Raw genomic sequence first — 19,645 nt, 5'->3', positions numbered from 1 at the left:
CTTCCCTCCCTCCCTCTCCTTCCCTTCCTCCCTCTTCCTCTCCCTCTCCCTCTCCCTCTCCCTTTCCCTCGCCCTCTCTCCTTCCTGGCATCCCTTCTGCTATTTGAATTTGGCATCTGTAAGTATTGCTGTGACGTTATAGCAAGTACCCTGGGAGGGAATGTCAATCTTGGGTGACTACTATAAAAATACCTAACTAAATGTGGTAGCTCACAACTAAAATCTCAGCTTTTCAGAAGGCCAGTGTGGACTACAGCATGAGGTGAATACCACCTCGGGCAATTTGGTGAGTCCCTGACTTAAAATCAAGAGTTAAAACGGGGCTAGAAATGTAACCCCGTGGTTAGAGCACACTTGCCTAGAGCTTCCGGGTCCTATTAAAAAGTCAAAAACTATTGGAAGCACTGAGCTTGAAAACATCTCTAGCGTCTAGGCTCAAAAACTGAGTCTCACTTGTGTTTGTTTCCCTAGTGCATAGCTTAAGATACAAGACACCTGCTGGTTAAGTGAGATGTACAGATAAGACCACTGGGCTTCCGTGGGCAAATGTCAAGAGATAGAGATGTGGTTGGGAAGATGCTCGAGGCTGCGCTGGGTAGGAGATGCTTTTAACAGTTTGGAGCAACATGGAAGCACACAGCAGATACATTGTCAGGGAATTCAATCCACTGGGTCTAGAGGTAAGATCACAGTACAAGAGAAAGCTTCAAACCCGAGCCAGATTTGGGACTGGCTCCAGCTGTATGACTCAGGCTAATCACTTAAACTCTCTGATACTTGGTTTCCACACCAAGAAGATTTAGATGATGCTGCTAACTTGGGAAATTAAAGAAAACTTATACACGGAGCTACGGCTGTGGCCGACATGTCCTGTGTTCAGTGGATTTTCTGTGCATCTCAGAGCATTTGTGAGGTCTCTGATGGAAACTGAAGATGCAGAAGTAACTGAGCTCTTGCCTAAGCCAGTCCTTCCTGTGGCAGGTGCTCCTCCTTAGATAGAGGTAGGATGTTAGAATGGGACATCTCCAGCACCTGGCTGTCTTGCTGTTTGTGGCATAAGCAACACATTGAGTCAGCCCATCGGTGTGAGGGTACAGCAGAATCCTCATCTAGGATTTCCTATTTGAGGCTTCAAACTCCTGTAGGTTTTTACAACTTGCTTTTATGAGACTTTTTAAATTGTATATTAATATCAGTCCCAGAATGCTTGTTACAATATTACAATAATATTACAATAGTAATAATGACCAAAAAAGTTAAGAAAAGAAGCACTGTAAACATCACAAAGATAGTGAAGCTGGCTTCTTTGGTTCCTTTCATAAGCTTCAGTTAATAAGCACAGCTACCCTGTTCTCTGAACCAGAATGGACCAGCAGCAGAAGGTATAATGCCACGGATTGGGTTCGTTGCAGGGACCTCTTGTTCCTCGAGATGAGAGTTCTGGTCAGGTGGGCAAAAAATTCTGCAAGTGACAGAGTCGACACAAGGAAGTGCTGAGTCTGAGTGTATTTCTTAAAAATGGCATCAGACTTTTACAGTCATTACAAGAGAGAAATGAAGCCAGCGGTGATGGCGCACACCTTTAATCCCAGCACTTGGGAGGCAGAGGCAGGCGGATTTCTGAGTTCGAGGCCAGCTTTGTCTACAGAGTGAGTTCCAGGACAGCCAGAGCTATACAGAGAAACCCTGTCTTGAAAAGCCAAGAGAGAGAGAGAGAGAGAGAGAGAGAGAGAGAGAGAAATGAAAAATCTGGCAGATCAGCAATTGAGGTACATCTGAGGCCATCTAAAACACCCTGGCTCTAAAACAGCAGCCATCTCCTCTGGACTGGTGCAGCATCCATGGGCTCTGAGCATGCTCAGGCCCATGCAGCCCAGCCAGAGTCCTGGGGGCGGGGGGGTGCAGGTGCACCAGCCAGGAGGGTAGAGGCTCAAATCTAGAATCTGAATGAATGAATCTAAGTCCTAGTCCATCTAAGTTCGTGCACAAAGTGAAAACCAGGCTTAAATAGTATACAGAAAACAGGGCAGATGACAAAAGTCACGTAGGCAGGTAAGGGCCACGTCAAGGTTTGTAAGATCATGTAGGCAGGTGATGGTTGCATCAAGGTTGGTAAGATCAGGTATCCAGGTGTGAAGCAGGCGGAAGAGCAGTGGTGCCCTCCCTGCTGGGGCTATTTTGGTATTGCCATGCTAATTCTCTGGGTCTGCTGGAGGCAAGCACCAGGAAGTTCCAATCTAGCAGTTCCTGCTAATGCCCTTAAGTGAGTTCTCCCTGAACGGTTCTTACGGTTCTTATGGTAGTTGTCCCTTGTGCTTCCTGTTCAGAAAACCAAGAAGGAGGAAGGAAACATGAACCTCCTAATCCAGCAAGCAGCAGCACATCCCTGTGGAGAGGAAGAAAAGCAATCATGGTAAAACTCGGCCACCCTCTCCGTCTACAGTGGGCCTAGTCTATGGGGCAGTTAAGAGTGGTAAGCAACATCCTGCACTTGTCCACTGTGACCAGTAAGGCTGGTCACCATCCTTCGGGGGAAGTGGAGAGGCATCTGTGATCCAGTGAATAAGCTGATGGTCCCAAGGCTCTTGCTGTCAATCAAGTCAAAGGGATATGACTTGTCTTCCCAAATGTCCACCTCTAGAGTAAACTCTGCCTCCTCAGCTTATAAAGGTTTTACAAAATTTGGGATCACATCTCTCTCATGGGGCAAATGAATTCAAATCGAGATTTGCTAGTTGTATAGAATGAGCCTCGGGGAGACCCATAAAGCCTCCACCCACCGAGCAAGTTGTATATTAGAGTTCCTGTCTTGGACTGAGAAACTGATAAGACACTAAAATTAAGAATCTCTTAGAATCAAGCTCATCCAGGTAACCTGGAAACTGTTCACAAAAATTTACTGCACATCTATTTATCACCAAAAAAAAAAAAATTGAACAGGGAAATTTTAAGAAAGATAATGCCCAGTGGATAAAGAGTGAAATGGAAACATGCCTTTCACAGGATAGAAACCACAGGAGAATGAGGTGTAGACGGCGAAGAAGCAGATGAAATGTGAAAATTCAAACTGAAGACTGTAGAGAGATTGTTAAATTTACTTTCGATTGCTGCCGTTTTCTTGGTGGTGAACTGTGAATGGTGTTTTCTAAGTTGCCACCATGTGGATGTTTTCTGAGTTGGTGTCCTGCAGAATTCGGTTCATTCGGGAAGAAATGGCAACATTCTCAGGGTGGAAATCAGCTCTGGTATCTGATCCTTAGGGAAGAAACAATATTGGCCTCTCGGTGCTCTCTAGGCCGGAAACATTTCTGACCCACATGAACAAAGTGGTCTTTGCATGTTTAAGAGCTGGCCAATGCAGGGACAAAAAGATTTTGCACTATTTGACAAGTGATATGAAATTCAATTTTTGGTAGCCTCAGATAGTTTCTTGAGGGGTGATGGTTGATGGTGTTTTAAAACAGTGTCATGCTATGTAGCCCAGGCTTACCTAAAGTTATAATCCTGCCTCTGCCTCCTGAGTGCTACTCGGCCTTGTGGATGTTTTATGGCAGTGCTTCTCAATCTTCCTAATGCTGCAACCCTTTAATACAGTTCCTCACAATGTAGTGACCCCTAACCATGAAATTATTTTCATTGCTACTTCATAACTGTAATTTTGCTACTGTTATGAATTATAATGTAAATATCTGTGTTTTCCAATGGCAACCCCTGGGAAAGGATCATTAATCCACCACAAAGCGGTCACGAGCCACAGGTTAAAAACTGCTGTTTTACACAAGTGCTTGGCTGCACTTGGGAAGCCGAAGCAGGGGCCAGATGGACAGAGCTTCAGATATCTCCTAGCTGGCCCTGCCAAGGGAAGTCTGCACACCTTTCCTCTGGGACATGGGTTTGGTTATAGGCATCCCAAGTTCTTTATCCTGTCTCCTCATCACTGTCTTGTACCAAAGACAGACAAAGCTTGGGAAATGGGAGCTTTAAAGGGTTCTGAACTGCCCTTGCTGATGGTAGATGGTGGTGTGGCTACAATGAATCTGGTGCCGGGAGGAGATAGAGGGAGAGGTGGGCAGAGGGGTACACATTCTGTCTTGAAAATGAAAAATACTGTATCCCAGGACTGGCTTCACTTCTGTGATCGCAGGATCTTCCTGCATGTGGTCCTAGCAGCAGTTAGAGGCGGTCACGCTCTGCCGCTCCTCATCCACCAGGCCTTTTTTCCAACTGAAATAATAATATCTGAGCCTAATTAGAATAAAGCTCATTAGAGACAGAGACAGCCATTAATGCCTCCACTGATTTTTCTAATGAAATAAGCCGGGGGAGGAGACTTTAATGGGGCAGCTAAATATTTTTTGTTTTCTTCAGCATTTCTTCTGCGTTTAAAACTGTTGTTGTAAGCTGTCACTGGACTGTAAATGAAAATGGAACTGAAAGTGACATGACATGTGACATTTCCAGCCCTGTGGAGGGCAACTGCTTCCAGCCCACACCCCTGCCAGAGCTGTAAGACCCTAGTCTCAGAGGCTGCTCTTCTTTCCCAGACCTGGCCCTGTGCTTCCTCTGCGTCCTGGCTAGTGGCTCCTAGGTGCTGAAGCTGTGAGTGTGGGTACCCTGCCTCATGCTCCTGGTTCAAGGCTGAATGTCCCCATCCCACAGAAACGGATATGCCATTGCCTCAGGACCGTGAAACCTAGCAGGACAGAGAAGGGAAATGTCCATTGAATTTATGTACAGGGATTCAGATGGGGCAACTGCATTTTATTAAGCAAGATGCTCCTTGATACTCAGAAAACAGTAAAGTCCCACAATGCCAGATAGAGACAATTACAGAAGGATAAGTCATTCAAACCTGAGAGTGTAGTGGGACATGCATGATACCGAAAACAAAGTAGAAATGCTCCCATGTATGCTGCACATTAGAATAGCTTAAATACATACAAATGATGGCTAGTGGACAGTGGGATTCTTTTTTTGTTGTTGTTTTGCTTTGTTTTGTTTTTGTTTTTCGAGACAGAGCTTCTCTGTGTAGCCCTGGCTGTTCTGGAACTCAGTCTGTAGACCAGGTTGGCCTTGAACTCAGAAATCCACCTGCCTCTGCCTCCCAAGTGCTGGGATTAAAGGCATGTGCCACCACTGCCTGTTTTTTTCTTGCTTGTTTTTTATTTTAAAGATTTTATTTATTGTATGTCGGTATACTGTAGCTGTTCTCAGACATACCAGAAGAGGGCATCAGATCTCATTACAGATGGTTTTGAGCCACCATGTGGTTGCTGGGATTTGAACTTAGGACCTCTGGAAGAGCAGTCAGTGCTCTTAGCCGCTGAGCCATCTTTCCAGCCCCTGGACAGTGGGATTCTTGTATCAACTTCTAACCCCTTCTTACATTCTCCCAGCCCTTTCCTCATTTCCACACTGTTAGAGCAACACAAGCTGCCTGACCTCTGCTCATCCTGTAGCTACAGCTGATCCTGTTGAGTTGTTAAAGAGGGCAGGGCTTCCTCCAGTGGCCTCTAAGATCCACTGACAGCTTCCTTCTCTAACCAAAATGACAGGGTATTTTGATTGCTGACACTCAGCAGCCTCCTCTGAAGGTGGAGTGGTCACAAGTGATATGACAGGATTCTAATAAACACCAAAGAACAGATGTGCAGGAAGCATGCACTGTCCTCTCAAGTAAGGGAGGCCATTTTAGCCACAATTACTGTAGACCCTGTTGAGGTTTGCTGGGGTTAAGGAGGGCCACCAAGAGGGGAGCATCTGGAGACAGATCCACAGGAAGAGGCCATATTCGACCCAGGTCATACAGACTTAAGTAGCCAGGCAGTGAGTGCTGGAGAAGTGTGAAGGCCAAGAGTAGTCAGTGAGCACGAATAAATGACTGGGGCACAGAGAATACGAGATACTCCTGGAAGTGTCTAGTGGTGAGCAGTGCATGAGCATATCTTAGAACCTGTCTTCAGATACTTTCAGAAAGTATCTTTCAGAAAGCTAACTGATTTTACATGCATGGGTCATTGGTTTTTAGATAGTTAAGTTTGCCCAACTGCAGAGCTACCAGCACACTCTAACATTAAAACACTTGTATTGCATTATGAATGACCTTCCTGCTTGCTTGTAGTCAGTCTCCAGTCCCCACCAGTGACCTATTGAATTTCTCTGATTGCTATAAAAAAGGATACAAATCTTCGCCTGGCTTAATAGGGATTGCCAGGCCATACCTACAGCTATACCTACTGTGCGCTGCAGTTAGTAGTGAGTGAGGCCTGTGTCCACTGTAAACCGTCAAAAACTGGCTGTCATGAGCATTTAATTTTTAATTGTTTTTATTAGTTTTTTTATTATTATTACTAAAGCAGAGTATGTTTCTCCTTGTGTGCTTTTGGCTTGTATTTTGTTTTGAATGACTCTTCACCCTCTCTGCCTTACCTCTCTTTAGGGTCCTCTTACATATATGTCTTCATTTAAAATAAAAGTATGAATTTTTCTTAGTTTTCATAGACTTCATATTAAATTCTTCAGCAACTATTTTTGCCAGTATGAAGTTTTCTGTTTTTTAATGTGTGAGTTAAATATCTGCAGATACATAGGTAGAGGTATGTCTTCTTGTCTGTGTGTCTGTGTGTGCACGTGCATGCATGCACCAAAAGACAACCCTGGGTGTCATCCTCAGGAGTGCCTCTCCTTGCTTTGAAGCAAAGTTTCTGACTGGCCTGAAGCTCACTGGTTAGGGTGCACTGACTGGCCAGCGAATCCTCCTGTCTCCACCATGCCCAGCTGTGTGTGTGCTTAGGGGCAGGGGTGCACGGTGTGCATATGCATGCGGAGTTGACGTCAATGGCCTCCTCAGACACTTTCTACTTTATTTATTGAGACAGGCTCTCTCTGAATCTGAAGCGTGCCCAGTTGGCTAATCTGCCTAGCAAGCTTGCTTCAGACACCCAGTACCTGCTCCTGACTGCCGAGATCACAGGTGGCCGCTAGCCCTTCCCAGCTTTTTAAGTGAGTTCTGAAGTTCCAGACTCTGGTCCTCACACTTAGCCCAACACCAGCTCTTACATGGGTTCTGGAAACTGAGTTCACGTCCTTCTGGGTGCAAAACAGAGGCGCTACACACTGAGGTACTGCCTCTAAGTGATGTGTCCTTCTGGGTACAAAACAGAGGCGCTACACACTGAGGTACTGCCTCTAAGTGATGTTGGTTTTATATTTTTATGTTTTTATTTGTGTTTTTTATATGTTCAAATGCACACACATACACACAGGTGTTCTATTTCTTTGAGGCTATTTAACTGTTTAGTTAACATCTCCTCAGATTAATGAAAGTTACGCTCTGGTAAATTTTTAAGATTTAGGACACTGTCGGATACTTAATTTCTATGCAACTTAATCTGTAGGTCTGGGTTATGACATTCAGTGTTTGAGGTGCAGGGTTCTGGATACCTGCTTTTTTTTTTTTTTTTTTTTTTTTTTTTTTTTTTTTTTTTTTGATGTGTCTTTTAAAAGAAGGAGGAGGAGGAGGAGATTATTATTGATCGATTCAGAATCAAAGGAGTGTTGAGATAGATAGAAGCAGGTTAGTCTCAGGAAATGGAGCCAAGGTTACCAGTCCAGAAGCCGAGAGCATGCCTTCTCTGGGAGCTACAGGAATGTGGGATTTACTTAACTGTCCTGCTCGAAAAGATTTGCCACTTGTTTCAGGTTTTTTAGTTTGGTTGATTGGGTTTTGTTGGTTTGTTTTTCAGTGCATAGGGCAACACATGCTAGGTAGACACTTTATCACTAAGCTGTACCCTCCTCTTTTTTTATTTGTTGTTTTTATGTTTGTTTGGGTACAAGGTTTTGATAAGTTGCCAGAGCTAACCCTCAACTTGGAAGCTTCCTGCCTCAACCTCCTAAGTAGCTAAATATTACAGATCTGTGCCACCAGACCCGGCTTTTCCTGTAGTTTGAATCTATACCGAAGTGGCCTGTGGCTCTTTCCAGTAATCTCCTTCCTCGTCATCATCATTCCTGCAATGTGCTGGGGCCTCCAGGGGAATTTCCGATGGCTCCTTCACACAAGGCTGGGATCCTGACTGACCATCCCAGCTCCAGTTCCAGCTCCGGTTACAGCTCCGGTCTTTTCAGAGGCTTTTGTTTTGGGGTCCCTTTATGAAGGTTGGAGGGACATACTTCAGCTAAGAGACCTGTGCATCACTCAGCCTGCTTGATCCTGACAGCTGAACGTTTGATGATTCTGTTTTTTAGCAGTTCTTTAACTATTTAAATGAGACATGAAGTCCTATTAGCAGAAGCAGGTTTCCTGGCCTGCCCAGGAGGACTATCTACAAACTGGGGTTCCTGTGGGGTATGGAGACTGGATTTCCTCAGCAGTTCTCTGACTCACTTAGGACTGTATGCCATGGGGTACCTCTTAGCTGCAGTATGTTCTGATTTCAGAAGCCTTGGCTACCAAAATATTTGATCCTCTGGGCTGTGGTCAGGTGATAAGAAAAATGAACTGACTGGAATTTGAATTTTTCTTATCAAGTCATTACAGTCTCACAGAAAAGGAGAAGATTCATGCAGGGATCTTGGGCTTCTCTGAGATTTACTCAGATGCCACAAAGCTCCACTCCTACGCTGCAGGGCTGATATGAATAATAAATGAAGTGATGTCTGCAGAGAAATTCATGTGGGTTGTTTTCCTCCTTCCTGTAGCAATTACAAAAATTTAGGGGAACAAATTCTTGGGAAATGAAGGTTCAGGATCTTGGTTTTACAGAGGGTTTATTCAGCTCCGTCCATCAAAGGGTATCGTAGAGGGTCTTTGTGTGTGAGCGGTAAACTTGGAGGATCTTAAATGGTTCTTTAGGTTATTTGGTTGTTTTGTTTTTTTAGTGTATGTTCATTTAGTGTGTGTGTGTTTGTGTGTGTGTGTGTGTGTGTGTGTGTGTGTGTGTGTGTGTGAGTGTGTGCATGAGTATGTGTGTTTTCACCATGTGCTCTAGGAGGCTGGAAGGATGTCAGGTCTCCTAGATCTGAAGTTACACACATTTGTGAGCTGTCATGTGGGCAGTGGGAATTGAACTCAGGTCCTCTGCAAGAGCAGCCAATACTCTTAACCACTGACACACCTCTTTAGCCTTGGATCCTTTAGTAGTTTTATGATCTTGTAGCTCTTTTGTATGGTTAAAAACACTGTGTTATTAATAAGTACAAAAGGTTTCATATACGACTGTGTGTGTATATGTGTGTGTTTGTATGTGCAGGTATGTATATGTGCATGAGTGATCTCACTGCCAAGTTCTTCCTCATGATGGAGGAGAGGCCCTCTCACCCTCACGTGAGCTACCTAAACCTTTGCTTAGATGTGAGGCTTTATTTTGACGTAAGGTATAGAGGAACTTTAGTTTTTACCATAGAATTTGCATTCATGCACAAGAATGGGTTCGGCTCTCCCTGGGACACACTGCTGAGAGGAAACACAGTTCTCTTGCTCCTGTCAGATCACACCTTATGACCACAGCCCTCAGTCACAAGGGTGTTTTCACCCTTGCTGGGAACCTGAACAATCCCAGTGTTTATACTAACAGTGAGAACAGAAGTGGCAAGAGCTAACTGTATTGATTACCTGACAGAATGATGTATTTTTCCACACATAACCCTGATCACAGCCCTATTGGATAGAGATCATGGCTGTGTCCAAGAAACCAAAGCCTATTATTTTTTCCAGCATCCATCAGTGAACCCACTCTGAGCCTCCTCAGTTCAAGCCACATGAAGAGCATCGTTTGATGTTTGTAACCCTATGCTGCTAGATTTGTGTGTATCCTGTATCTCATGCTGGAAAATAAATTCCCAGTGGTCAGGAACCTAGAGGGGCTCCTTTACAGCTTTGCAACAGGTAACAGAGAAGAGTTCCTGTCAAGTCTGAGCCAAAGTGAGGAATGGTGTTCAGCCTGAGCCATGTCGCTGGGAAGGCTGTCATGGGGTGACTGCTGCCTATATCCTCTTCCTGGGAGCACTGGTTATCTATTTTCTCCATCCACTAGAGGTTTTATGCTACAAGTAAATGAAACCTCAAGTTGGCACGGGATTTAGACATTCTGCAAGGCACGGAGGATGTCGAGGAGGTTGGCACGGGACTTAGACATTCTGCAAGGCACGGAGGATGTCAAGGAGGAGGTTTTCAGTCCTGCTTCTGTGGGTCTCAGGGCTTCATTGTATGGCAGCATGCGTGTTTGTTTTGTTTTGTTTATGCGTATGAAACATACTTGTATACATGTATCCACACACTATGAACAAATGATCTACCAATCACAATTTAGACACTATTAATACTTTCAATAGCCATGTTAAATAATAGTCTTCATTTTTATTTCATCAGTGAGAAAACTGAGACTAAAAAAGGTAACTTGAACAAGGTACCGAAATCAGCAAGAAACAGCCAGAGTTAGCAGCCAGACATGGGGCTGAAGATTTGTTGTAGTGATACTCAGCATTAGGGAAGTGTGAAATATTCCCAGTGTACAGATACATAACAAACATTTAAACATGTTCATTTAAACATTTAAACATCCTATATATTTGATGAATAGTTACATTTTAAAAAATTTAAGTATTTCTTTTTCTTTTTTCCAAGACAGGGTTTCTCTGTGTAGCCCTGGCCGTCCTGGAACTCACTCTGTAGACCAGGCTGGCCTCAAACTCAGAAATCCACCTGCCTCTGCCTCCCAAGTGCTGGGATTAAAAGTGTGTGCCACCACAGCCCATTAAGTATTGGTATTTTTAAGAATGGATTCCAATTGTTCAGAAAATTCTGGGTTTGTCTGAAAAAAAATTTTTTTTTACTCAGTATGCTGGGAAGAAGCATGGGTTGAGAGGTTAGAAAAGTACGTCTAGTCACCAGAACTTGTAGGGTTCTTACTATAATAAAATATGATTTATAATATTACAAATTGGGCCTGAAATCAAAGGAGTAGATACATGGTAAACAAAGAATTGTTTGCTAACAATACTTCATGCATATCAGCTATAGAAATGAAATAGAATAAACAAAAATAAAAGAAACAACAAAGGATATGTGGCTGTTGCCTGATATAAATATATTATAAAATAGTTAACAAGAAAATAGCTTGGGATGATGGCTTGCTTACTAAGTAAGAGTAAACTACCAAAGTGTATGTGTCATACACAGTTTTCAGTTACATTGCTTAAGGTTCTTATTTTTATATGTCATTGAGCCAAAAGATCTGTTCTTAAAAGAACATTTGTCCCCAAATTTATCTAGCTTGTACTTGAGAAGAAAAATCAGTGAAGTGATGGTACAAACCAAATAACCCAACTTGACCTTTCACAAAAGCCTGTTCATTCTGTGACATTGAGATGACACAGAAATGTGGCTTTGTCTTGTACTGACTGTGGAGACTTGCCCTTGAAGAAGTTACATACTTTGATCAGGGCAGCCCAGCCAGGTCAGATGTGGAGCCTCAGTCCTGGTGCCAGCTGTAGCCTCACAGTGGAGAGCGGATAGAAATCGCTCAAAAGCAGCATTTCCTACTGTCCGTAAGCCTGCCGAGAACCTGCTTGCTGGCAGGCTCATCCAAGTCAAATGTCCTTGTAGTCATCTGTGAGGACAAGGCACAGCCCCAGATCTGTTACCCGTGTTCATAAAATCCTTATTTGCTGTTCATCTAAACCATTTTAGAGTGAATTAAAAACTCGGGCACCCCTGGATTACACACCCTCCTCCTGTGCCATTTTAAAAATCCAAGCGTGGGGAGGGAGCTGTAGAATGTGAGCCCCTGAAAGTGACTATTGTATCTTCCTGCTGAGAGAGAAAAGTCCTGGCCACTTCAACACTTTGACTTTCTTGGTATAAGCTGTATCTCATACATCCCTGTAATATAAGTTGAGATAAATTCTTACAGACATTTTAAAAAAACTTATTATCAGCTTGGCCTATCATGCCTTGAAGTAAATAGAGCTTAAAAATGATCCTGCATGTGTACATGCACTGTGCGTGCATGTTGTGTATGTGCATACGTACTCCATGCGTGCTTTCCTGTGTGTGTTGCATCGGTCTGAACCCAATGGTCACTGATGTATACTCAATTCTATTACAAAGCAGACTGAAGTCAGAAAGAAGGAAATGGATCAGCTTCAACTATTCTAGACCCTGGTTTAACTTGTTTACTGATTTGTTTTTGTTTTTGTTCTTCCCAGGGTCGGGATTACTGTTCTGAAGAGGAGGATGTCACATAGCATCGATTCTCTCAGTCAGACCAGGAGCTACTACTGTGTAAATAGGTTACACCCCAGTTGAAACCTTTGCAAAGGTCGGTTCTCTTCACTGAACACTATAGCAAACGAAGACTGTTCCATATCCTATGCCCCATTAAATTACAGTGTTTCTTAATGAACCTGCGAAGGGATATTGCTAAACACAAACACAAAAGAAAAAAAACTTGTTCTGGAACTTTCTTTGTTGCTGCTAGTTAAAACTTGTTGCAACTTTTCACTTCTCTTGTGTCCAAGTATGCAGCAAAATTCTGCAGTTCACCTTAAAGATACTCTTGGTTTCAGGATGCTCTCTACCCGTCTCCTCTACCATGGGGTAGAGGTGAACTCTGAGACAGACGTACGTCAGTTCTAGCCTGGTTCTGCTTTGATGTCAAGCATCCCCTCCCCTCTTTTCTCCTTATCCATCTCTTTCGAGTGGTCCAAAGATGTCCTGAGCCTTGCTTCTCACTGGTAACGTGGGGCTTTGGAAATGGGATGGTTGCCATGGTGAGCCTAGTTTCCCTGCTCAAAAGAGCCACAGTTGATTGAAAGCCTGTTGTGACCTGACTCCCAGAAGTGACAAAGGAACGAAAGAGTGGGCGAGCAGTAGGTTGTTCTGCTTAGGACTCTTAGTGCTGGATTAAGCTTGTAGCATTGGCTTTTTGCTCAGAGGCAAATGGAAGTGTGACCACATGACCACAATTATTTTCGGCCCCTCCCTCCTCACTTTTTTTTCTAAGAAAATAAACATTTTGCTGTTTTTATGTATCCTTGTCTTCTCCCATTCATCCAGTTTAGCATTTTAAGGTGACCCTAAGTGTGGAAACTAAGTCCTCCTTCCCAGTGACACTGACGATTGGCCTAAATGGCTCCCCACCCTTCTGGTGACATCTACCTTGGTTTGGAAGGGTTGTGAGTGTTCAGAGGAGATGAGGGGACAACCCCGTGACTTCTTAGGACGGCTGGAAACCAGTTACCCTTTCACTCTGTTAACTATTAAAACATGCTGTTTTGTGATTTCCCCCTTCGGTATGTTATGTGAGCCTTGCCCCTTCATTCGTTTGTTTCCAGCTCTCATAGTGTGGGTAAAAGATGTCTGCCTACTAGAGAATATAGGACATTCACACTGGTAATGTTACTTGGAGATGTGAAAGCCAAAAGCCCCTGGTAGTGGGGAGTGTTGACTGTGTGTTCAGTAGAGTTTATTTTTCCATACTATATGAAGAGAATGATCTCTTCTCAAAGACAGAAGTAATATTTTTAACAAATATTGTCACAAGTAAATAGCAATCAAAAGGAGAAAAATAACTTTTGTATTTTTTTAATCGTATTTGATAGCTTTGATGAGGGTTCTCTTTGTTACTTTCAGGGGTGGGCACCCTATTAAATGCCACGCCAGCAGTCCAGGGTTGGGCTTGTCCTACACACACACACACATACACACACACACACATACACACACACACACACACACACAGAGGAATGCTGTATTTTTCTCTCTGAGGGTTGTGAATTTCAAGGGTCTCACTATAAGCCACGCTGCCTGCCACCTTGGAAGGTGAAATAGTTACAAGAGTGAAAGTTAAGGTGTTCCCAATTGTCAGGAAATTGTCTGCCACAGACTGAAACAGGAAACTAAATCCGTTCTTGCCAAAATGAGCCTTGACTTTCAAAGCTGTCCACAAAATAGCAAGGTTCTTCATCTCCTGTCAGACCCAGGCAGCAAAAGCAAAGGGGAAAAAACGCAGCCGAGCTCTATAGAAAATGGACTCGGGTGTTAGCAACAAAATGCCATAATTCTTGCATCCAGCAGCAGTTATTTTGGGGAGCAGCTGTGGTTGTTACATAAATAGAGTTTCAGCCCAAAGCTAAGGCTTTTTATCCAGCTTCAAGCAGAAAATGCAGGGAGAGTTGAGCAGTCTAGGGTTTTAAGTTCCCTCCCCTTGTGTGTTTTTTTGGCCAAAGGATTAAAATAGTTTTCCTCAACTGTAAACGAACTGCTAACCCACCTCAACCCTGTTCACTGGAGACTTTGTTCTCGGGATGGCCTTTTCCTGGATCTCGTGTTCTTATCAAGCAAGAATGAAGTGAATGTTAACGTCTTCCATTTGACTCCTCTACTTGGTGTCTAAGACAGTGTCTTCCCAGAAGACCAGCTCCCTGTACCCGATGATGAGACACCCATGTCCTTTTTCTCAGTCACAGTTAGCATCGTGGATGTCACTCGTGTTTCTCGGGAACCTCACTTTTGAGTGGATGTCACTCATGTCTCTCGGGAACCTCACTTTTGAGTGTTAATGAACCCCTAAGTGCTGTTTAGGAAACAGCAGTTTTTCCACTGCTCTCCCATGTTCTACTTGGATACTTTGCTGTAACGAAGTGATTCTATCTTCAGACACAGGTTTGGTTACCTCTAGAAATAGGTCCAAGAAATGGGATGGTTGACTGGGTTGGCACAAAATGCTTGACTGTGTGAGCAACACTCAAAACTGTCTGTTTTCCATATGTTGGTTTGAATCATAAAATTGTCGAGTGATTTGTGTTTGTACTTTATTTTTCTATATCTTCTGGAAAGATCTAAATTAAAAATATACATCTCTCCCCCCTTATCAGAACATTAAGCAGACTGTCTCAGGTATAATGAAAAGAATCACCCAGTAGAGATGGTGGAACATCTTGCTAGTTGTCCTGTCTATAAGACTTGGGAGTTGGGAGGGTGGGGGAAGGCAGGGAAACGGCCTAGTAAAAACCAGGAAATAAACGTCGAAAAATGGACAGAGGCTATTTGGAGAGCTTTTAGTGGGGCTGTGTGCTACGGCAGTTGGTCTAGTGGCCAGTGGGTGGAGCGGGCCTGCTGGTGAAATGTAGCTGGGTTACGCACGGCTCCTGTCCTCCATGTTGTAGAATTGTAAAGGTTCAGCTGTGTGTGCAGCTTTCTTTTGCTTGGCAGAGATTCAGGACCACGGAGTACTGCTCTCATAATTGAATACGTGTTTCTTACTGGCAGACCAGCTCAAAAGAGGCTTTTACCTCTACAAGGCCTCCTAGCCCCAGGCTTAAGCAGGAGCATAGAGTAACATTATGGTCTATTTAGGAACAAAAAAGCTACAAAGTCCAGTGATGAGAAAACTAGGTCAGCCCCCAGAAACAGCCACACAGTGACTGGTCTCTCTCCCTGTCTGCTGTGCCTAGCATCTGAAGCTAGCCTTTGATGACTCAAGTAAGAAATACATGCCCCAGGAATAGCCTTGGTTCTCAGCTCCCAGGCGCCTCCTGTTCCTCCACTATAGAACTGCTCTGTGTCCTGGGCGTACCCAGGCACTGAAGTGGCTGTGCCAGAATGATGACAACTCACATGTGGTAAGCTTCACGCTTGAGCCTCCAACCTTAAGTTATAACCTCGTCTTCCATCCAACTTCATATCCATGTTTCCTTCTCTAGCAGCAGAAGCCCTGCTGAAACAGATTAGTCCTCCCCTGAGCTTTACCTCAGTCACCTACAGTGCAGTTTGGCATAGTGAGAAGTCCTGTTTAGATGCTGGGTTTTAAAAGTTGTCCCATCTCTACCAGTCCTAAGAAAAGAAACTTCATTAAATTTGTTTGTTTTGTAAGTAAGAGAAAAGATCACCTTTTTACTGAAGGCAAATATGAAGAATAGAGACTATTTTCATTATAAAAGACAAAACATTTGGTATTAAAATTCTCTCCCTTAAGATTCTCTCAAAAACAAGGGATGGGTGCAATATCACATCATACTCTCATTTTACATGAACTCTGCCTTCCTGGCTTTTTCCACCAGAAAGCTATCTCTGAGCTATATTTTTCCACACCTTTTAGAAATTGATCTTTTTGATAAGTTGCTTATAACTCCAGTAGAAAAATAAGGCATGGTTGGTGGGTAGGGATGGCGTATTTAAAAGACATAATGAAATGGTAGCCAGAAGCAGGGCCTTCAAGATGTCATGGGTAGATGGGCAGGCCCCAGGGTGCCCCTGCAAAGCGGTGTGAGCCCTCTACAGATACTCTGGGATAAACTGTTGGAATTCCTTCAGTGAGGTGTGGATCTCCCTTTTGCAGATAAATGGATGATTCTTCTATCTATGAGGAAGTCACCTTTTCTATTATTATATCTCCGGGGAGGGGACCCTCACATGTCTGTGGGAGAGTATATGCCCTTATGACAAAGCCTGGGAGTCCTTAGTGATACTGAGGTCTTCAAGTCTGTCCTATCTGAGATCTGAGGTCATCTTGAGTGGGAAGAGGAAAAGGAGCTCTAATAGTCACTATTTATGTCCAGTCCGTGCCCGATGTTGCCGATGACATTCTGTCCTTATCTTTTATGTTCCTCAAAATAGTCCCTTCACCCCCACATTCTAAGCAGTGTGTCTTATAGTTGAATCCATCTGTCCAGTGAAAACACACGTGATGAAAGAGGAAACGACATTCGAGTATATTATTATTAGTATTATTACTACACACCTTACAACACTGTGAAGAAAAAAAAAAGCCTTTAAGGGGGGATCTACCTTCTACAGTCTCTCTTTGACTCAGTTACCAGCATATTCTCCTCATGGGGACTCTTAGATGGCCCTCCCTAATCCTATAAACTGCACAAGAACCTGAAAAAGGCACTGTTGACAGAGGACTTTGGAGCTCAGAGGGAGAAGGCTTGTGGGGAGGGGAGGTTGGTCATATCCTTTCAGCTTTTGAGAAAAGAGGCAGCCTATCCCACCTTTTGGGTGCTGTGGTGTTCCCGTCCCCCTCAGTCCCCTAAGCTTGTTTCTTCAGAGGCTTCTCTTTGGTAGGCTAAAAGCCTCCTCACCTTTGCAGAGAGGTCTGAAAGACTGAGGAGTTGATGCCTGCCTGGACCACTGCCTTGGATGGCGATCCTTTCTGGTGAGCTACAGCCGAGTGTTTCTTTTTGACTACTGGACTGGGAGTCTGTATTTTCCAGGCTAGTTTAAGTACCAGACCTAGATGTGACTCTCAAGATCTTAAATGTTTTCAGATAGTCACGTGGTGACCTAGAGAGAGTCACTCTTTGTCCAAGGTTAGACCAGCAGCTCAGGAACTCCAAGAGTTCCTTGCTTCATAAAATGCATGGGGCAAAAGATAACTCATCCCTCCAGCAGCTGGTAAAGTGCTTCCTGGGGGACCCAGGTCACCCTCATGCAAAAGGATTTTCTTGCCCAGGTTCCTTGTGACAGGGTCTTGACATCCTGAGTGCTTCTAGCCTAGCAACTTGCACATTCTCTCTGTCTCTCTGGATGATATGGGAATGGCTCTTACCTCTTGGAATCCAGAGGAATCCTTAAAGTTAGGAAGGTCCCACCATGCTGAAGTCTCCTATAAGACATTGTCTCTTGGCCTTGGTGTGTTCTTCTTTTTAGACCAAGTCTTTGGGTTTAACTGAATAAGATTTAAAGTTAAAAAAAAAAAATGAACAGCATAAATTTAGCCCGAACTGCCTTCAGTTCTTCAGGGTTGAAAATTAGACCTCAGGGGGCTACTTGGCTCAGACCTAGGAGTCAAAAAATAAAATAGAAGCTTGGTGTTTCAGTCCAGCCTTGCAGGGTCACTCCTCCTTTGACAGACAAGTGAGTGAAGGGAGTTTGGTAGGAGATTCCAAGCCAGATTTTTTTCCATCCAAAGAAATATATAAATTCATAAAAATCACTGTTTTCCTGGATTGGACCCAGACGGTTGCCTTATTAGGACATTAAATTTGGATCTATTCTTTTTAACACATACACAAAGACGGATGGATAAAGGAAACGTAAATACTTAATCATAGACAGGCTGAAGGTAGGAGGAAGCTGGCTTTTACCATTTTGTAATCACTCCAATAATGTCTAGGAATATCCACATAAGTACAAGGAAGCGTATACAGCAAAACCTCGTGGCTGCTTTTGTGTGCATCTTAGTCAAATCCAGTGGGAACACCGAGGTCTGTGAGTGGGCTCACCGTGTGCCCTTCTGTGCCTGTGTCTGCATGTGTCTGGTTCCTCTGGGCCTCTGGGTAGGTGTTTTGGCTCATGTTTTTTCCCAGCTCACTGGGGTAAACGACACGTGCCAGGTCCAACCACCAGCACTGCTCATCATTTCCACTCATCCGTGTGGCCCTGACTGTGACATTGCTGCTGCTCCACTGGGACGCTCTGTTACCAACCTGGAGAATTAAGAGTACCTTTCCTCGGGTTGTCCTAGGAGTAGCTACTCCTGGGTAGGCTCCCGGCCCTGAGCCAATGGGCAAGCAATATAAAGGTGAACCACAGTTTCTACCCTCCAGGAGCCTATCACGAGGAGGAAGCAATCCGGAAGGGCCACCTTAGAGACATCGCAGGATCCTATGGGATCAGATCACAGTGATACCCAGCCAGCTCCAGGCATAGAAGCTTCCAGAAAACAATGAGAACAAAATTCATCCTTGTTTGGGTACAGAGGGAAAGCTACCAGAGGAGTCATCCATGCTGAGAGGACAGCATGAGACAGCATAGATAGAGAGGGCCATCGGGGCTTCATGGGAAAAGGGGTGGAGCTTAGAGTAGCAGAAAGAAGTGCAAAGGATGAGAGCAGGGTAGCAAATCAGGCTCTGCGGCTTCACTGAGGATTCATGGAGTATGGAGGAGAGTTTCCGATAGGCCTCTGCACACTCATTCCGCGTTGGCCCTGAGAGCCAGATGTGATTATTCTCAGGGTAAGGATTGCCTTCCTCTGGAAATACACAGCCACTGGCTGCAAAGATTTATACTCATCCAGTCTTTCTCCTCTTTCCAGCTTCTCTTCCTGCCTCTAAAAGCTGTTTGAGTTCAAGGGCTAGATCCTGGGCTAGATCTCATTTGGACATTTGTGGAAGAGAGGGCTGGGTCATCCTGACCTGTCTTTAGAGAAATGATGGCTTAAAAATACCTCAGGACCAGGTTGGCCTAGACTCAGAGATGAGAGTGTACCCTAAAATAAATATTCAGGAAGCGGTGTGGGCTTCCCTATTTAGTGTGTGGTTCTAACAAAATTCATAACCTTTGCAGAGCCTTCCCCTGGCTTAGGTCATGAGCACTGACCAGGGAGGCAGCCAGGCATGTGCTAGGGCACAAGTGCATACCTGAGTCTCGCCAAGGAAAGACGAGCTGGGGAGCTTAGGGGGTGGGGGCATTGTTTTGTTTTGTTTTTCTTTTATCATAAAGCAACAAATAAGTTGTGTGCAAATGCAAACTGTGCACAGTGGCTGAGGACCTTGTGGGACTGTCAGTGCCGGGAGTGAGGCAGGGAAGGCATGGGCAGCAGAATCTGCCTGTGAAACCAAGTCACAGTGCCTTTTAGGATTTCCAAAGTACCTAGAACCTATTCAGTACACAGCACTGAGTCTCTCTCTCTCTCTC

The 19,645-nt window shown here is 44.2% G+C and overlaps 1 protein-coding gene across 4 annotated transcripts in view; it reads left to right on the top strand.

Annotated features, from left to right (window-relative positions):
- CUNH1orf21 (chromosome unknown C1orf21 homolog) overlaps positions 1 to 13,289 on the top strand; it is a 218,297-nt gene extending 205,008 nt beyond the window's left edge. For 3 of the 4 annotated variants that reach the window (XM_031384662.1, XM_031384646.1, XM_031384654.1), the window contains exon 6: positions 2,328 to 3,043. In XM_031384662.1, the coding sequence (XP_031240522.1) occupies positions 2,328 to 2,417 (90 nt within the window). In that variant the 3' untranslated portion in view covers positions 2,418 to 3,043. Of the gene's footprint in view, positions 1 to 2,327; positions 3,044 to 12,210 lie in introns of those variants that run through there. The other variant, XM_031384668.1, reaches the window with a different exon arrangement.
- Positions 13,290 to 19,645: the final 6,356 nt, after the last annotated feature.

The sequence above is a fragment of the Mastomys coucha genome, unplaced genomic scaffold, assembly GCF_008632895.1.
Source record: "Mastomys coucha isolate ucsf_1 unplaced genomic scaffold, UCSF_Mcou_1 pScaffold1, whole genome shotgun sequence".
In the NCBI taxonomy this organism is placed as follows: Eukaryota; Metazoa; Chordata; class Mammalia; order Rodentia; family Muridae; genus Mastomys; species Mastomys coucha.
Note: the sequence above shows the minus strand (reverse complement) of the source record. Positions and strands in the feature narration are given on the sequence as shown.